A 13,087-nucleotide genomic window follows, 5' to 3' on the forward strand; every position below is an offset into this window, starting at 1 on the left:
TTGCCCCCACCGAGAGACCCCTCCCACGCCAGGGACAGCCCCTCTCAGCGGGATCCCGCCGCCCAGTGTCCCCGTGCCCCCAGGGCAGCCCCCGAGAGACAGCAAGACCAGACCCACCCCAGACAGACCGCCCCCCCCCCAGGGCTGATGGGCTCCCAGACAAGACTCTGCCCCCCAACCCGGAGGGAGACCCCCTCTCACGTCCGTGCCATGGTCCTCCACAGCAAGATCCCCCTGCCCGCCTTCTCCACCGAGTATATCTGCTCTTCTCCCCAGGGACCCCTCCAACTCTGGGGACCCCCCTCAGAGAGACCCCCTCCCCCTCCTCAAGGCCTCCCCCCAGACAATGCTCCAGAGTAAGATGGAGCAGGAGAGAGGGCAGCAGGGCTTGTACTGGGGCCCAGCCACACAGAGCTGGGCCAGTCCTAGGTGCCTGCTTGCCACCCCAGGTGCATGGCAGGGGACTGGGAATCAGGACTCCCGGGGTCCGTTCCCAGCTCTGGGGGAATGGAGTTGTGTCTGTTCTTGAGAACTGGGGAGCTGGAAGCCAGGACTCCCGGATTCTATCCTTGGCTCTGACAGAGACTTGTTGGGTTGCTCCAGGTATGTCTGGTCCCCTCTCTGTGCCTCAGTTTCCCTCTCCCTAGACGGGGGTTATCCTTGGGCTCTCAGGTGTGAAACCAACCAGTCCCCAGCAGGGCTGAACCCCGCTGCCTGTTCCCCACCCCCTCACATTCCAGGCACTGGCCCAGCCCCAGGCACCCTGGAGAGGGTCTTAGAACCAGGCATAGTAGCAGCCCCCCTGCCCAGTGTAGCCCCTGATGTCAGATTTCCAAACGAGTATGGTGGGGAGACTTTATCCTCACTGCAGCTACTGCGGGCCTGTACCACCAGCAGCTGTGCAGGGGAGCCAGGAACCCAGCCCCTGCCTGGCCCCCTCCTGGGGCGCTTTTCCCCTGTAGCGCTCGCTCCCTTCCTCCTGCCCTGCCTGGGGCTGTGCTCCAGGGGCGCCTGGGACCTGGGCAAGGAGCCAGAGCTCAGCCAGGTGCTGCTGGGCGTGCACTCCTCCCCCCGGAGCAGGCATGGTCTGCTCCCAGCATCGAGCAGCTCTGAGCATCCTCAAGGTACCACGGGCGCATTGAATTAGCTGCATCCCGGAGGAGGCACAGGGAGCGGAGCCGTCTGCAGGGCGTCCGGGGCACCTGGGCACACAGGGGAGCCCATCCCAGAGTCTCTCCAGGTCTGGCAGCGACCGTCGAAGGTCAGTGCCCGGGGTGCCCTGACTGCCCACTGGGGCGTGCCTGGGTACCCAGAGGGGCAGCCAGCCTCAATGGGGGAAGGGGGGGCAGGGGGTATCTGTTATCGTCTGTACCGTCAGGGTCCATGTGGGGCTGGATAGTCGATGGGGCCCTGCCCTGCCGTTGCCTCGGAAATGGGGGGCTGGGGACAGGGCTCTCCCCCATTTGCGCCCAAAGTATATTGCAGAGAGAGAGAGGGCAGGATCGAAATGACGCTGCATTTAGGGGCTGGGGCAGATGCACTGGGGGGTGCAGCCACGGAATGGGCTGCTAGCGCTGTTAGAAGCAGAGCAAAGCAAGCAGCAGCCCCTTTGTCTGCACACAGGGCTGGACTAGTCATCCTGCACCCGCGCCCAGCACTGTGCCATGGGGAAGTGGGTGCTGCTCCAGAGACAGTGAAGGGCTGGATGCTGCGGCTCAGCTAGGTAAAAGGAGCTTGGGGCTCAGAAATGGGCTAGAGCTGGGAAGGGGCACTCAGCTCCTGCCTCCCAGCCTAGTGCTCAGGTCAGTCTGGGATTTGGGGGCCCGGGGTCTTAGGAAACAATCCTGCGGTTCAGCGCAGGGCTCATTATGCCAGAGCCTGGGGATAGACGGGGGGTGGCGGGCTCAGGGATGGTCCCCTCAGCTCCCCTCTCCCTGGGACTGAGCCCTGGGCAGACACAATCCCATCCTTCAGCCTGGGCAGGCGGCCTCCAGCATTGAGTGACCATAGGGGCAGGACAGTCCATTCTGCATCTACTGCCTCCCCCAAACTAAAGAGGAACAGTTCATGTACTTAGAACAATGGCCCTAGCCATCCAGCACTCCTGGCCATCGGATGGTATCCTGCTACCCATGGGCAATAACCCCCTCACAATCTCTCCAGGGCAGGAGTAGCCATACGGGCTCAAATTGGAGCTGTTATTCTGGAGCAACCCCCTGCCACACCCTCCCCAAGGGGATTGGGCTCCAGCTAGGGGTGCTGAGGCTGTCAGGACACGCTCTAACCATGGGCCAGGTGGTCCTGGGTAGCCAAGATTGGGGATACAGGTGCCCCAGGCAGCTGAGAGCTGTGAGTTATAGGGGAAGCACTTAACAGCCAGGATCAGGAATATAAAGCCTGGGCCAGGAGAGGGTGGGGCAGACAGGGGGAAGCTGGTAGGGAAGAGCTGAGGCCAGGCAGGATTGGAGCTCCCTCTAACCCATAGCCAGCTGGGGACGGTGCTGAGGGGCTAGGAGCAACCTAAAGAAGCTGAGGGTAGGGGCAGTTGTCCAGGGCTTTGTGCCCACCCTATTGGTCAGGAGGCTCCAGGATACAGGCTCCCAGTTGCCCCATGACCCTTGCCCAGGCTGAGCCCAACCTATGCTCTCCCTCTACAGGGTCCCCATGAAGGGCGAAACCCCCGTCAACAGTACAATGAGCATCGGGCAGGCCCGCAAGATGGTGGAGCAGCTCAAGATTGAGGCCAGCATGTGCCGGATAAAGGTGGGGACTGGGATGGTATCTTGACAGCTACTGTGGCAGAAAATGGCCCCACCCACCTCCAGAGGGGGAGTAGCGAGGCGCTCCCCCCACAGCCCATCCTTCTGCCCCACGCCCTGCAGTGTCCCCTGTGGAGAGAGGCCAAGGCTGGAGTAGCTGGGAGCTCCCCCTCTGCTCCTTACAGCATTTCCCACTGGGCCCACCCTGCAGAGTTCTCACCCCTCCCCTCCCTACAGGTATCCAAGGCAGCAGCTGACCTGATGACATACTGTGATGCTCACGCCTGCGAAGACCCACTCATCACCCCGGTGCCCACCTCCGAGAACCCGTTCCGTGAGAAGAAGTTCTTCTGTGCCCTGCTCTGAGCCCTACCTGCCCCACCCCTCAGCTACAGCCACCGTGTAACCCCCACTCCTAGCCTCTCCCCACACCCTGCCCGGGTGATCGGGCAGGACTTCCCAGGTAGGGCCTGACCCCCCTAAAACCAGCTTTGGAGCTGGGTGTTTGGCTGGAACCACTCCCTCCACCCACCCAAACTTCCACAGACAGGGCACCTACCCGAGCACAAGTCCCCAAAGCCCCTCCCCTTCAGGGGGAACCCACCCCACACACCTCAAATCAGGAGAGAGTATCACACCTCACCCTGGCAGGAGTCACACCAAGTCCTGCTCCCCTCTCCACGCCTGGGGCAGCTGAAGCTGCAGGCCCATCCCTAGCAGTGTCACACCAGCCACAACTCACCCCATTTCCATTAGAGGGGGAGGGTGTCAGCTCCCAGACTGCTGATCCTGGGTGCCAAAGGGGGAAAGAGGCCCATCCCCTACTCCCAGGGCTGGTGGGGCAGCGCCCAGATTGCAGGGCTCAGCCGCTCCACACAATGTAAACTGAGACCTTGAGAATAAAGTAACAGGAGGCACAGAGCCTGGGGTGGCATCAGTGTTATTGTGGCACCAGGGGCAGTGTTGGAGGTGTTGCTGGCACTAGGGGGCCTGGGTTGGGGGGATGGGGAGGGCATGGGCAGTGCCATCAGAAGAGGCTGGCTGGGGCTTGTTTGTGGGGTGGGCAGGGGGCACTTTTGGGACTAGGGGCCTAGGTTGACCAGTGAGTGGGGGCCAGGGGCAGCGCCAGGAGCTTTGCTGACAGCTGGGACACTGTCCAGTCTGTATGGGGAGTGGGCAGCCTCCAGCAATGGGGCCCAGTGGTGGGAGCGATGCCCAGGATATAGTCCCCAGAGCCAGTCACCATCCCAGCAGAGATTGGCTCAGGGACCCCAGGAGGGAAGGGAGCAGCCCAGACACCCCCTACTCCCCTGCCCAATTCCCAGTCCTTAGGGGAAGCTCAGTGGCTTCCTACACACACAATAATCCACCCATGCCCAAAAACAGCACCTGGCACCCCTCCGCTCCCCACCAGCCCATCCCAGTGCTGGGACATGCATGGCCCCCTCACCTGACAGTGTCAAACGGTGCCCACCCCAGTCCTATCACACTCCCCACTGACACAGCACTGGGCTCATGGTGAAAATAAATCATGGCTCTTTATAGCTATTTCTATACAGTGAAAAAGCAGCTGTGAGATTGCCCATACTGGGGGGCAAAGCAGGGAGATACAGGCATGGTGGGAGAGGAGACGGGGTGCCCAGTGGGGAAGGGCAGGGAGATCTTTGTCCCCATGGGGGGCAGGAATGACAGGAGGAGCAGGAGCTGGATTTGGGCTAGGGCCCCCCTCATGGAGTGAGCAGAGCCCGCCTGGCACAGTCCTGGAGTGAGAGGGCGGGGAGCTGCACAGCCCAACCTCCAGCATAGGGGAGCAATGTGTGGCAGGAGGCCGGTAAACCGCAGGTCGGGGCTCCCCAGCATGGGCAGCACAAGGAGGATGGGGACAATGAAATTACAATTCATTCTCTCCCAGGAGGGGTGGAGCCCCCCACAGCGCAGGGGGATACATGGCAGAGTGAGAGGCATGTGTGGGGCTGCTCCCAGCCCCTTGGTCCCTGTGATCCTTTGCTGACAGTCCGTGTGTCAGGGGGTGTCCTGGGGCAGAGCCCCTGCAACTGACGGCCAGCCAGGGAGGCTCAGAAAATCTTGATGATGGATTCGCGGAACTTCCCGACGCCGACCCACTTCACTGTGAGAGGAGAGATGGGGGTGAGAACTGGGAACTCCCAGCCCTGTGGGGCAGATCCCTCCCCACACAGAGAAGATTCCCCTGCCCCTCCCTGTCACACAGATGCAAGGTTGATCTCCTCCACCCCCCCCCAACAGAACAACTTCTTTCCCCAAGTGACAGCCTGGGTGGAGGGGGAGGCTCCAGAAACCTTGATGAAGGATTTGTGGAACTTACCAACACTGACCCACTTCACTGTGGGAGGAAAGAGGCAGATCCCATGCCCCACGGCATCCCCTCTCCAGGGAACTGCACAGCACCCCGATGGGGGCGTCCAGCATGCCCATCCCCAGGCTCTGATGCTGTGGCTGTGAGACAGGCCAGCAAGCAGCTCAGTAGGGCTGTGGACATACCTGGCACCCTGAGGTAGCGCTCGATGAAGTGGACATAGCTTTGGGCCTGTGGAGGCAAGTCGGCAAAGCTGCGGGCGTGCTCTGTGCTGCACTGCCAGCCTGGCAGCGTCTCATAGCCCACTGACACCTTGTTCAGCAGCTCCTGGTTCGCTGCGGGGAGAACAGAGGCTTACTAGCTGCTGCAGGGCCCAAGGGAGCCCCCATCCCCCCACCCCAGGGTGGTTCAGCCCCTATTATCCAAGGAGCCCCTATCCCCCATCCCAGGAAGCCCCTTCCCCCGCCTTATTCCCAGGACAGTCCTGCCACCCCATCCCCCCCACTCCTCAGACAACTCTGCTCCCTGCACTCCCTAAGGGTGTCCCCACCCAGGGATGGCTCAGTCCCTCCCTCCCCCCTCTCCCCTGGAGCCCTGCACCACTCCCCCCACAGGAGCCTCTCCTGCCCCCAAGCTCAGAGGATACAAGGCCTGAGGCCCAGAAGCCACTGCCCTCTCATTGTGGAGGAGGCAGAAGAAAGGGCAATACCTCCCCTTCATGGGTTAACCCAGCCACTGGCTCACCTGGGAAGTAGGCAATGGGTTTCCCCTCCAGCTGGTACTCCACGCCCACCTTAATCTCCGGGAAGGTGTCCAGGATATCCAGCTTAGTGAGTGCCAGGCTGCAGGGAGAGCAGGGGGCAGGTTATGCTGGGGTGGGGTGGGGAGAAGCGAGACCAGAGTGCAGTGACTGATGTGGGGGGTGTGCATGAGTTGAGAAAGGTTAGTGAGACTGTAGGAAGGGAGAGACAATGGGAGGGGAGGACTGGAGAGTGGGTGGGGGGTTAGTGAGGCTGAGGGTAATTGGGGAGGAGATGGCAGGGTGGGTGTGGAGCAGGTTACTGAGGCTGTGAGGTGGGCGCAGTGGGGGAGGGGATGTAGCCCTTACGCGCTGAATCCGTTGACCATATGGGCGTATCTCACCAGCATCAGGTCCAGCCACCCGCAGCGGCGTTTGCGGCCTGTGGTGACGCCGAATTCTTGGCCCCGTGACTGCAGCAGTTCCCCAATCTCCTGTGCGGCCAAAGGGGAAGGGACAGGCCGTTACTCCTGGGACCCCAGAGGGCCAGAATCTTCCCTGCTCCCTGGAGGGGGCGGGGGGGCCCAAAGAGTCCTCGCTGTCCCTTCAGGGGGATTTCTATGGAATCCCACTTCCCTCTCTATGGGACTACCCATAAGCATCAGGAGACGTGTCCCCCCACTCCATAACTGGTCATTCAGACCCACCCTGCACACTCACGTTGTCCTGCTCTGTGGGAAAGGTTCCAACGCCCACCCGGGTGGTATAGGCCTTCACCACCCCGTACACCTTCCCGATGTGGCAAGCTGGGACACCTAGGCCTGTGCAGACGCCCCCTACTGTGCAGTTTGAGGATGTCACGAACGGGTACGTCCCTGGGGAGAGAGGAGAGGCCAGAGTGAGCTAAGCAGGGGGTGGCAGCAAACACACCACTATCCCAGCCCCAGACTCCAGTTGTGATGAGGTCTCTCTCTTCCCAGGCTGCACTGCAGTGATCAGAAAGTGTTCTCTTTGGCTCCCACTGCTTTTGCTGTGCGGAGCTCCATGGAGCCGGGAAGGTGCAAAATGTGGAAATTTTGGTGCTATTTTTATTAACAATGTATGTGACTCAGTTTCCCTACTCACATTGTTTTGCTCCCTGCTGGGGGTGAAGGTTAATACCTCCTCTGAGGAGGGTGAGAAGGGATGGCTGGGTGCCACACAACCATATTGGTTCCAGCCCAAATAGCTTATCCAGAGCTAAGTGCAGTCAGCCCAGATGAACGGAGGGCCCTGCAGAGACCATGGAAACCCAAAGCAAAGCACAACAGCAAACGCAGCAGGGTTGGAGTTAGGGACAAAGGAGCAGGAGTAGTGAGGAAAAAGGGCAATCTTGGCAGCCCCAGGCAGAGCACACATAGGGTCAGACAGACACGGGCTCCAGGAGGCCATGGAGAAAGTACAGCAGTTGCTTCTGCCAATACTGGTTCGGATTTAAGCCCTGCTTTCACGGTTAACCCAAGACTTGGAGCCTTGAGGCTGCTCTGGGAAAAACTAAGCTCAGGTCCTGGCACTCCCCAGAGACTGCACAGAGGCAGGGGGGTCTCACCCACCGTACACCGGTCAGGAGGGCAGTGTGCCGCACTTACCGAAGTCGATATCCAGCAGGGCAGCATTGGCTCCTTCCACCAGGATCTTCTTGGGGGGCCCGTGCAAGGCCTGGTGCATGAAATAGACACCATCCTTCACCAGGGGCCGGATCCTTTCAGCATAGACCTGGGGAGAGATGCGGGGATCAGATGGGTGAGGTGCTACCACTCAGTCTCTAGGACTACTCAGGGACACTGGGTGTTCTCAGCCAGGTGGGGGATCAGGGTGTATTTCCAGGGGAAGGGGAGGGCGGTTCCTGGGAGGCTGGTTCACACCTAGGTGGGGGACCCTGGAGGCAAGGAGGAATTCCTGGCTGGTTCTCAGGCAGGTAGGGGATCCCCAGAGGGGAAGGTGGTGTTTCTGAGGGGCAGGTTGGTTCTCAGCCATGTCGGGGTCTTCTGGGGGAAAGGGTTATTCCTGGGGCAGAGGGGAGGGTGGTTCACAGCTGGGAGGCATCACTGGGGCCCTCAACCACCTTCAGCTGTTGCAGCTCTGCCTCCGTGTCGATGGTGAGAGCTGGGTATGTGGCCTTGTACTGCTGGGCTAGCACCTTGAACCTGAGAGAGAGAGAGAGAGAGAGAGAGAGAGATGTGGACTAGTGATCCCACAAGCGCACCCTTAAACGCCGCTGCACTGCCCGGGGTCACAGACACCCAAGCTCTGCACTGCCATGAGGGGCGTGATCTGTGAACAGATCACCAGGGCAGGGGCAGGGCATCCTGGGACGACCCCAGGACTGGAGGGCATGAATGGATCCCCGGGGGCCCCTGGGCATCTTCGTGAAAGGATTGCTCCCCTCCTTTCCATTCCCCCCCCCGCAACTCACTTCTTGGAGAACTCGTCGAAGTCGGCCAGGAGGTCACAGATGCGCAGGCTGGCACGGGAAGCCTTGCAGGCATAGGCAGGGCCGATGCCCTTCTTGGTGGTACCCAGGCTGCCAGGGAAGCAGAGTCAAAGCTGGGTGGTGGTGGTAGTAGGAGCTCCTCCTATCTGCCAGGCTGCAGCCAGACTGGATGCTTCCCACACTGGCCCAGGCTGCAGGGAGAGGAGCTGCCCTGTCATCAGGGGATGGGAATCCCACAGAAACAGCCTCCCCTCCTTCCAATCCCAGCCCAGCCACTGCCATTGGTGACCAAGGGGAACCCCTAAGGAAACGCCCTGCTCCAGAGGACCCAGCCATAATCCTCCCCAGGCCCAGACCCAGCTCCATCCCTCCTGCCCCTCCCAAACGGGGACCCAGCTGTTAACCCCCACTCACTTCTTGCCATCCTGCTGCTGCCGCTGCTGCTCCTGGATCCCATCCACAGCCTGATGGAAATCGAACACTGCGGCAAGAGGGAGAATGGGAGATGAGGTGAGAGGGGAGGGACACCCCTAACCCTCTGCTACCACTGCCCCCACCAGCCCCCTCCCCTCTGCTGACACAGCCCGCTCAATTCACCTCCACCCCCACTGTTCGCCTGCCTGGTCATCCCCTCCCAGTGGGCCCAGTGTCCCTGGGTCTTGATAGGAGACATTCCAAGGGTAGGAGGAGAGGTCCCAGAGGATGCAGATAGCGTCCCCTGCTGGCTGCTCTGGACTTACCAATGTGAGCTCTATCTGAGATCACCATCCGGGACTCCCAGCCCTCCAGACCTGCGGGGAAGGAAAACACATCCCCCTGGGAAGGTCAGCCAGGATCACCCCTAGGCCTCCCACTTTGGACCCCCCAGCCTAGCCTACTCTACATGCCAGGCCTGAGCCTCCCATCCCCATGCAGGGGGCCAGTTGACAGTCCTGCTATAAAGCATGGGAACTGGGATTTATTTACCATGCCATTATGTAACTGGGGAAAGAATAGAACCCAGGAGTCCTGACTCCCACCCCCGTTCTAACTCACAAGACCCCACTGCCCTCCCAGAACCCAGGAGTCCTGCCCCCCACCCCCCAACCACTAGATCCTCTCTCCGAGGGAGAGGGCAGCAGGGTGGCTGGGGCCAGTCACTCACCAGGCCCTTTCTTAAGGTTCTTCTCAGCTTCTTCAAAGAGTCCCGGCAGGTGGATGACCACTCCATTCCCTGGAAAGACATCCAGCAGCAGAGTCACAGGCTAGAGTGCAAGGGGCTGAGTGAGGGGCAAAGGACCTAGCAGAGATGTGGAGTGCAGAGATAGCATTGCAGGTCAAGACCCTGCTGACTACTGGAAGGATGTTGGGAGTCAGGATGAAGATGCAGGGGGTACTGGGATATGGGGTATATGCAAGTGGAGGATGTCACTCAGCGATGAGGAGGTGGCATGGCAGTTCAGGCCCCCGCAGGACAATTGGGAAGATGGGATGTAGGGAGGTCTTCCACAGATAAGGGAGGCAGGATGGCGGTTTGGGCCCCTGCTGGGTGCCAGGTGGGGAATATTGGGATACTGGGGTATATGGGGTGTAGGGAGGGCTCTCACAGATGAAGGAGGTAGCATGGTAGCTCAGGAGGCAGCTGAGCACTGCGGGTGGGGAGGCAGGAGGATACTGGAGTACATGGGGGAGTGTTGGGGGCAGGGATGCAGAAGGATATTGGGGTACACTGGAGTCACCCACTGAGGAAGGAGATGGGGTGTCAGGGTGGAGATGCAGGGGGATATTGGGGTGCACTGGGGTCACTCACTGAGGAAGAAGATGGTGTATCAGGGTGGGGATGCAGGGGGATATTGGGGTGCACGGGGGTCACTCACCGAGGAAAGAGGTGGCATGGCGATTCAAGACCCCGCTGGGCAGCAGGTGAAAATTGTACTCGACCAGCCCCGCCACCACGGTGTGGCCCGCGTTGTTCCCCCCCTGCGGGGACAGGGCGGTCAGGAGGACGGGGCGTTGGGGTCTCAGGAGCTACCCCCACCCTAAGCCCCCCCGATGGTGAGCCCCTTCCCCGCCCCGGGCTCACCCGGCACCGCAGAGCAGCCCCCCGTTCTCACCTGGCACCTGCACACCAGGTCGGCGTCCATGGCCAGCAGATCCACCACCTTCCCCTTCCCCTCGTCCCCCCACTGTGCCCCCAGCACCACGGTCACCCGGTTTCCCCGGTCCGGCTCCGCCGCCAGCCGGGGCCGCTTCCCCCCGCTTCCATCCCCATTCTGCTGGCCCCGGCCCGACCCCGCGCCCTCTGCCCCAGCCATGCGCAACCTCTAGCCTGCAAAACACAGGGGAACGTGGCGGCGCCCAGGCCGGCTTCAGCGCCCGGAGCCAACATGGCAGAGCCCAGGGTCCTATCGCTTCGGGGAACCAATATGACATTGCACGGAGGATGGGTGCGCGCGCGCATGTATGTATTCCTACCCTGCAAGCTGCACTTCAAGCGTCTTCCATTCCAGGACTCAATATGGCAGCTCCTGGGGTAGCTTCCAATCCAGAATCCAAGATGGCAACTCCTTAGGTAGCTTCTATTACACGATCTAAAATGGCGGCCGCTTGGGCAGCTTCCGTTCCAGTAACCAAGATGGCGGCATCCAGAACAGGTTCTGTCCCAGAAACTCAGATGGCAGCATCCTGCATCAATGCTCGACCATGAATAATATGGTGGTCTTCAGCCAACGTCAGTTCCACAGACTAAAATGGCTGTACCTAGGAGAGCTTCAACCCCATAGCAGTAGCTGTTTGTGTTGTGGCAGCACCCAGAGATTCCAGTGGAAAGACTAGGTGGACTCCAAGCCTCAGACTAATCCTCTCAGTCTGCCATAGCTCAGGCTCTAACTAAACAGAACCATGCACAGTCCCTGCCACAATCCCAGTCCCAACCCCTTCCAGCCCCACATGACCCTCTCTCTGAACCTCCTCCCCAAGCCACTGGTACCTGAACACATGGGCATGCATGAGGCTGACCCAGCAGGGATTGAATCAGGGCCTCCACAGTTTATAGCATAAACTGCTACCGCTTGAGCTAAAGAGGCAGGGAACCTAGCTGGGCCTGTAACAGACTCTCAGGCTGTGGGGTTGAAGACATGTAACACATCAACCAGGCAAAATACCAAGACAAAATACCAGTCACTCCAGCACCCAGAAATGGGGCCTACCCTCAGCTCCATCCACAACATCCACCACCTCTCCCAGTTCTGGAATCCACTCTTCAAGAAGGCCCCCATTCTCCCTCTGATCCCATGAGCTCATGGCAGGGCCCTTGCACACCCCAGTGGCTTTGGTTCCAGTAACCAGGAAGATGACCCCTCCACCCCAAGGGAAAGCGGTGTTAGTAGTGATGGGAGAGGCATTATTTCCTTGCTCCCAATACCATAATAGGAAACAAGATGAGGACCCCCATCCTGCTCTGGAACCAATGTGATGGCACCTGTTTGCCCATCCCACAGCCAACATGGCAGCACCCCGGGGGAGGTAGATGGTGCAGTGGGAGTCACACATTCAAAGACAAGCTGGATGTCAGGGATCATGTCTCATGTTTATTATCTGTGAGAACAAAGAGTGACTGGAAAATCTCCAAGCATCATGGGGCAGAACTGCCACCCAGCACCCAGAAGTGTTCCTAGTATCCTCAAGAAGGCAGCGTCTCCAGCTGGCAACGAGCCAGGATGTCCTTGAGCAGCTTGGGTCCCACTCTCTGATACAGGGCCCCAACACATCTCTTGGAAGCAGAAGGCTGTGGTCACGGTTCTCTGTGCAGTGATCCCATAGCTACTTTGACTCAAAGCTCTTCTGGAAGAGAGGGCTGAGGGTAAGTGAAGGACAGAGCCAAGCACCTGGTGGGGCTCCTTCCAGAAGTTTCTTCCCCCCCACCTTTCCCATCCACTCCCATCATCATCCTACCACCAGCCTGTGTCTGCAGCAGATGGAACATGGCTCCCTGATCCACCCTCAGGAAACCATGCACCACCCAGACTGCAACCCCACCGGGAATGTAGGCTCTGCCAATGCAACAGGGAGCCTGGGATCTCATTGTGTTGTGGTACCTGGGAGTGCCCTGGGATGGGGAGCTCCAGCACAGGGCACCCACTCCCACTCTTACCCGTTCCCCAAGGCAGTTGGGGTGTTAGCACTCACTTGGTGCTGCACAGAAACTATTAGCCCAGGCCCCCTCCCCTGACACATCAGCATTTGGTTCAGCTCCTCCACAGTCGCTTTATCCTCCAGAATCCTGGGCAAAGGGGAGAAGAGATTCTATTACTGATGTGGCCCCTAACCCCCACATCCCCACACCCAGAAGTCCTCCCTGCCCAGCACAGGGGGTCGCTAAGGCTAGATGGATAATGCCCCTGGCAAAGGAGCAATACTGAGATGGGGAAGATAGATGCTGCCTGTGCCTATCCCACTGCCACTACCTGACCCTGCTGTGCTCAGCTACTGTCCTTGCTCCCCATGTCTTGTATCCTTCCTCAACCCACAGGCCCATCCCCAAATCTGCCACCCCTGCATCTCCATGCCCCTCACTCACCCACCAACCCTGCCCCCATCATCTCTCCATATCCATCCCCACACCCTTTCCCCAGCACCCCCCCACCTGTACTACCCTATATTCAGCACCCTATGGCCACCCCTCCCGCATCCAAGAATTAGCAACAATATCAACTCTACCCAGCCCAGGGGAAGCTACCCCAGATACAGGGACTCGGGAAAGGCTGGGACAATTTGGGGTGTGAGTATTGCCCACTTCAGAG

At 59.9% G+C, this 13,087-nt stretch overlaps 2 protein-coding genes across 3 annotated transcripts; one reads left to right on the forward strand and one right to left on the reverse strand.

Annotated features, from left to right (window-relative positions):
* The first annotated feature begins 1,091 nt into the window (after positions 1-1,091).
* Positions 1,092-3,680, forward strand: GNG3 (G protein subunit gamma 3). Its single transcript, XM_038411420.2, has 3 exons — positions 1,092-1,261; positions 2,658-2,763; positions 2,997-3,680. The coding sequence occupies exons 2-3, from the start codon at positions 2,665-2,667 to the stop codon at positions 3,123-3,125; spliced, it is 228 nt and encodes a 75-aa protein (XP_038267348.1). The 5' UTR covers positions 1,092-1,261; positions 2,658-2,664; the 3' UTR covers positions 3,126-3,680.
* Positions 3,681-4,278: 598 nt separating this feature from the next.
* LOC119859361 (adenylosuccinate synthetase isozyme 2-like) lies at positions 4,279-10,751 on the reverse strand. Of its 2 annotated transcripts, none has more exons than XM_038411396.2 (13): positions 10,608-10,751; positions 10,163-10,265; positions 9,451-9,519; positions 9,047-9,097; positions 8,721-8,787; positions 8,289-8,396; positions 7,938-8,019; positions 7,462-7,588; positions 6,554-6,708; positions 6,203-6,327; positions 5,839-5,936; positions 5,280-5,429; positions 4,279-4,887 (listed from the first exon to the last, which is right to left on the reverse strand). In XM_038411396.2, the coding sequence occupies exons 1-13, from the start codon at positions 10,716-10,718 to the stop codon at positions 4,835-4,837; spliced, it is 1,299 nt and encodes a 432-aa protein (XP_038267324.1). In that variant the 5' UTR covers positions 10,719-10,751; the 3' UTR covers positions 4,279-4,834. The 2 variants fall into 2 exon arrangements, with proteins under 2 accessions (XP_038267324.1, XP_038267323.1); XM_038411395.2 differs by having other exon boundaries at positions 10,400-10,629.
* Positions 10,752-13,087: the final 2,336 nt, after the last annotated feature.

Source organism: Dermochelys coriacea, chromosome 7 (genome assembly GCF_009764565.3).
Source record: "Dermochelys coriacea isolate rDerCor1 chromosome 7, rDerCor1.pri.v4, whole genome shotgun sequence".
NCBI lineage: Eukaryota > Metazoa > Chordata > Testudines > Dermochelyidae > Dermochelys > Dermochelys coriacea.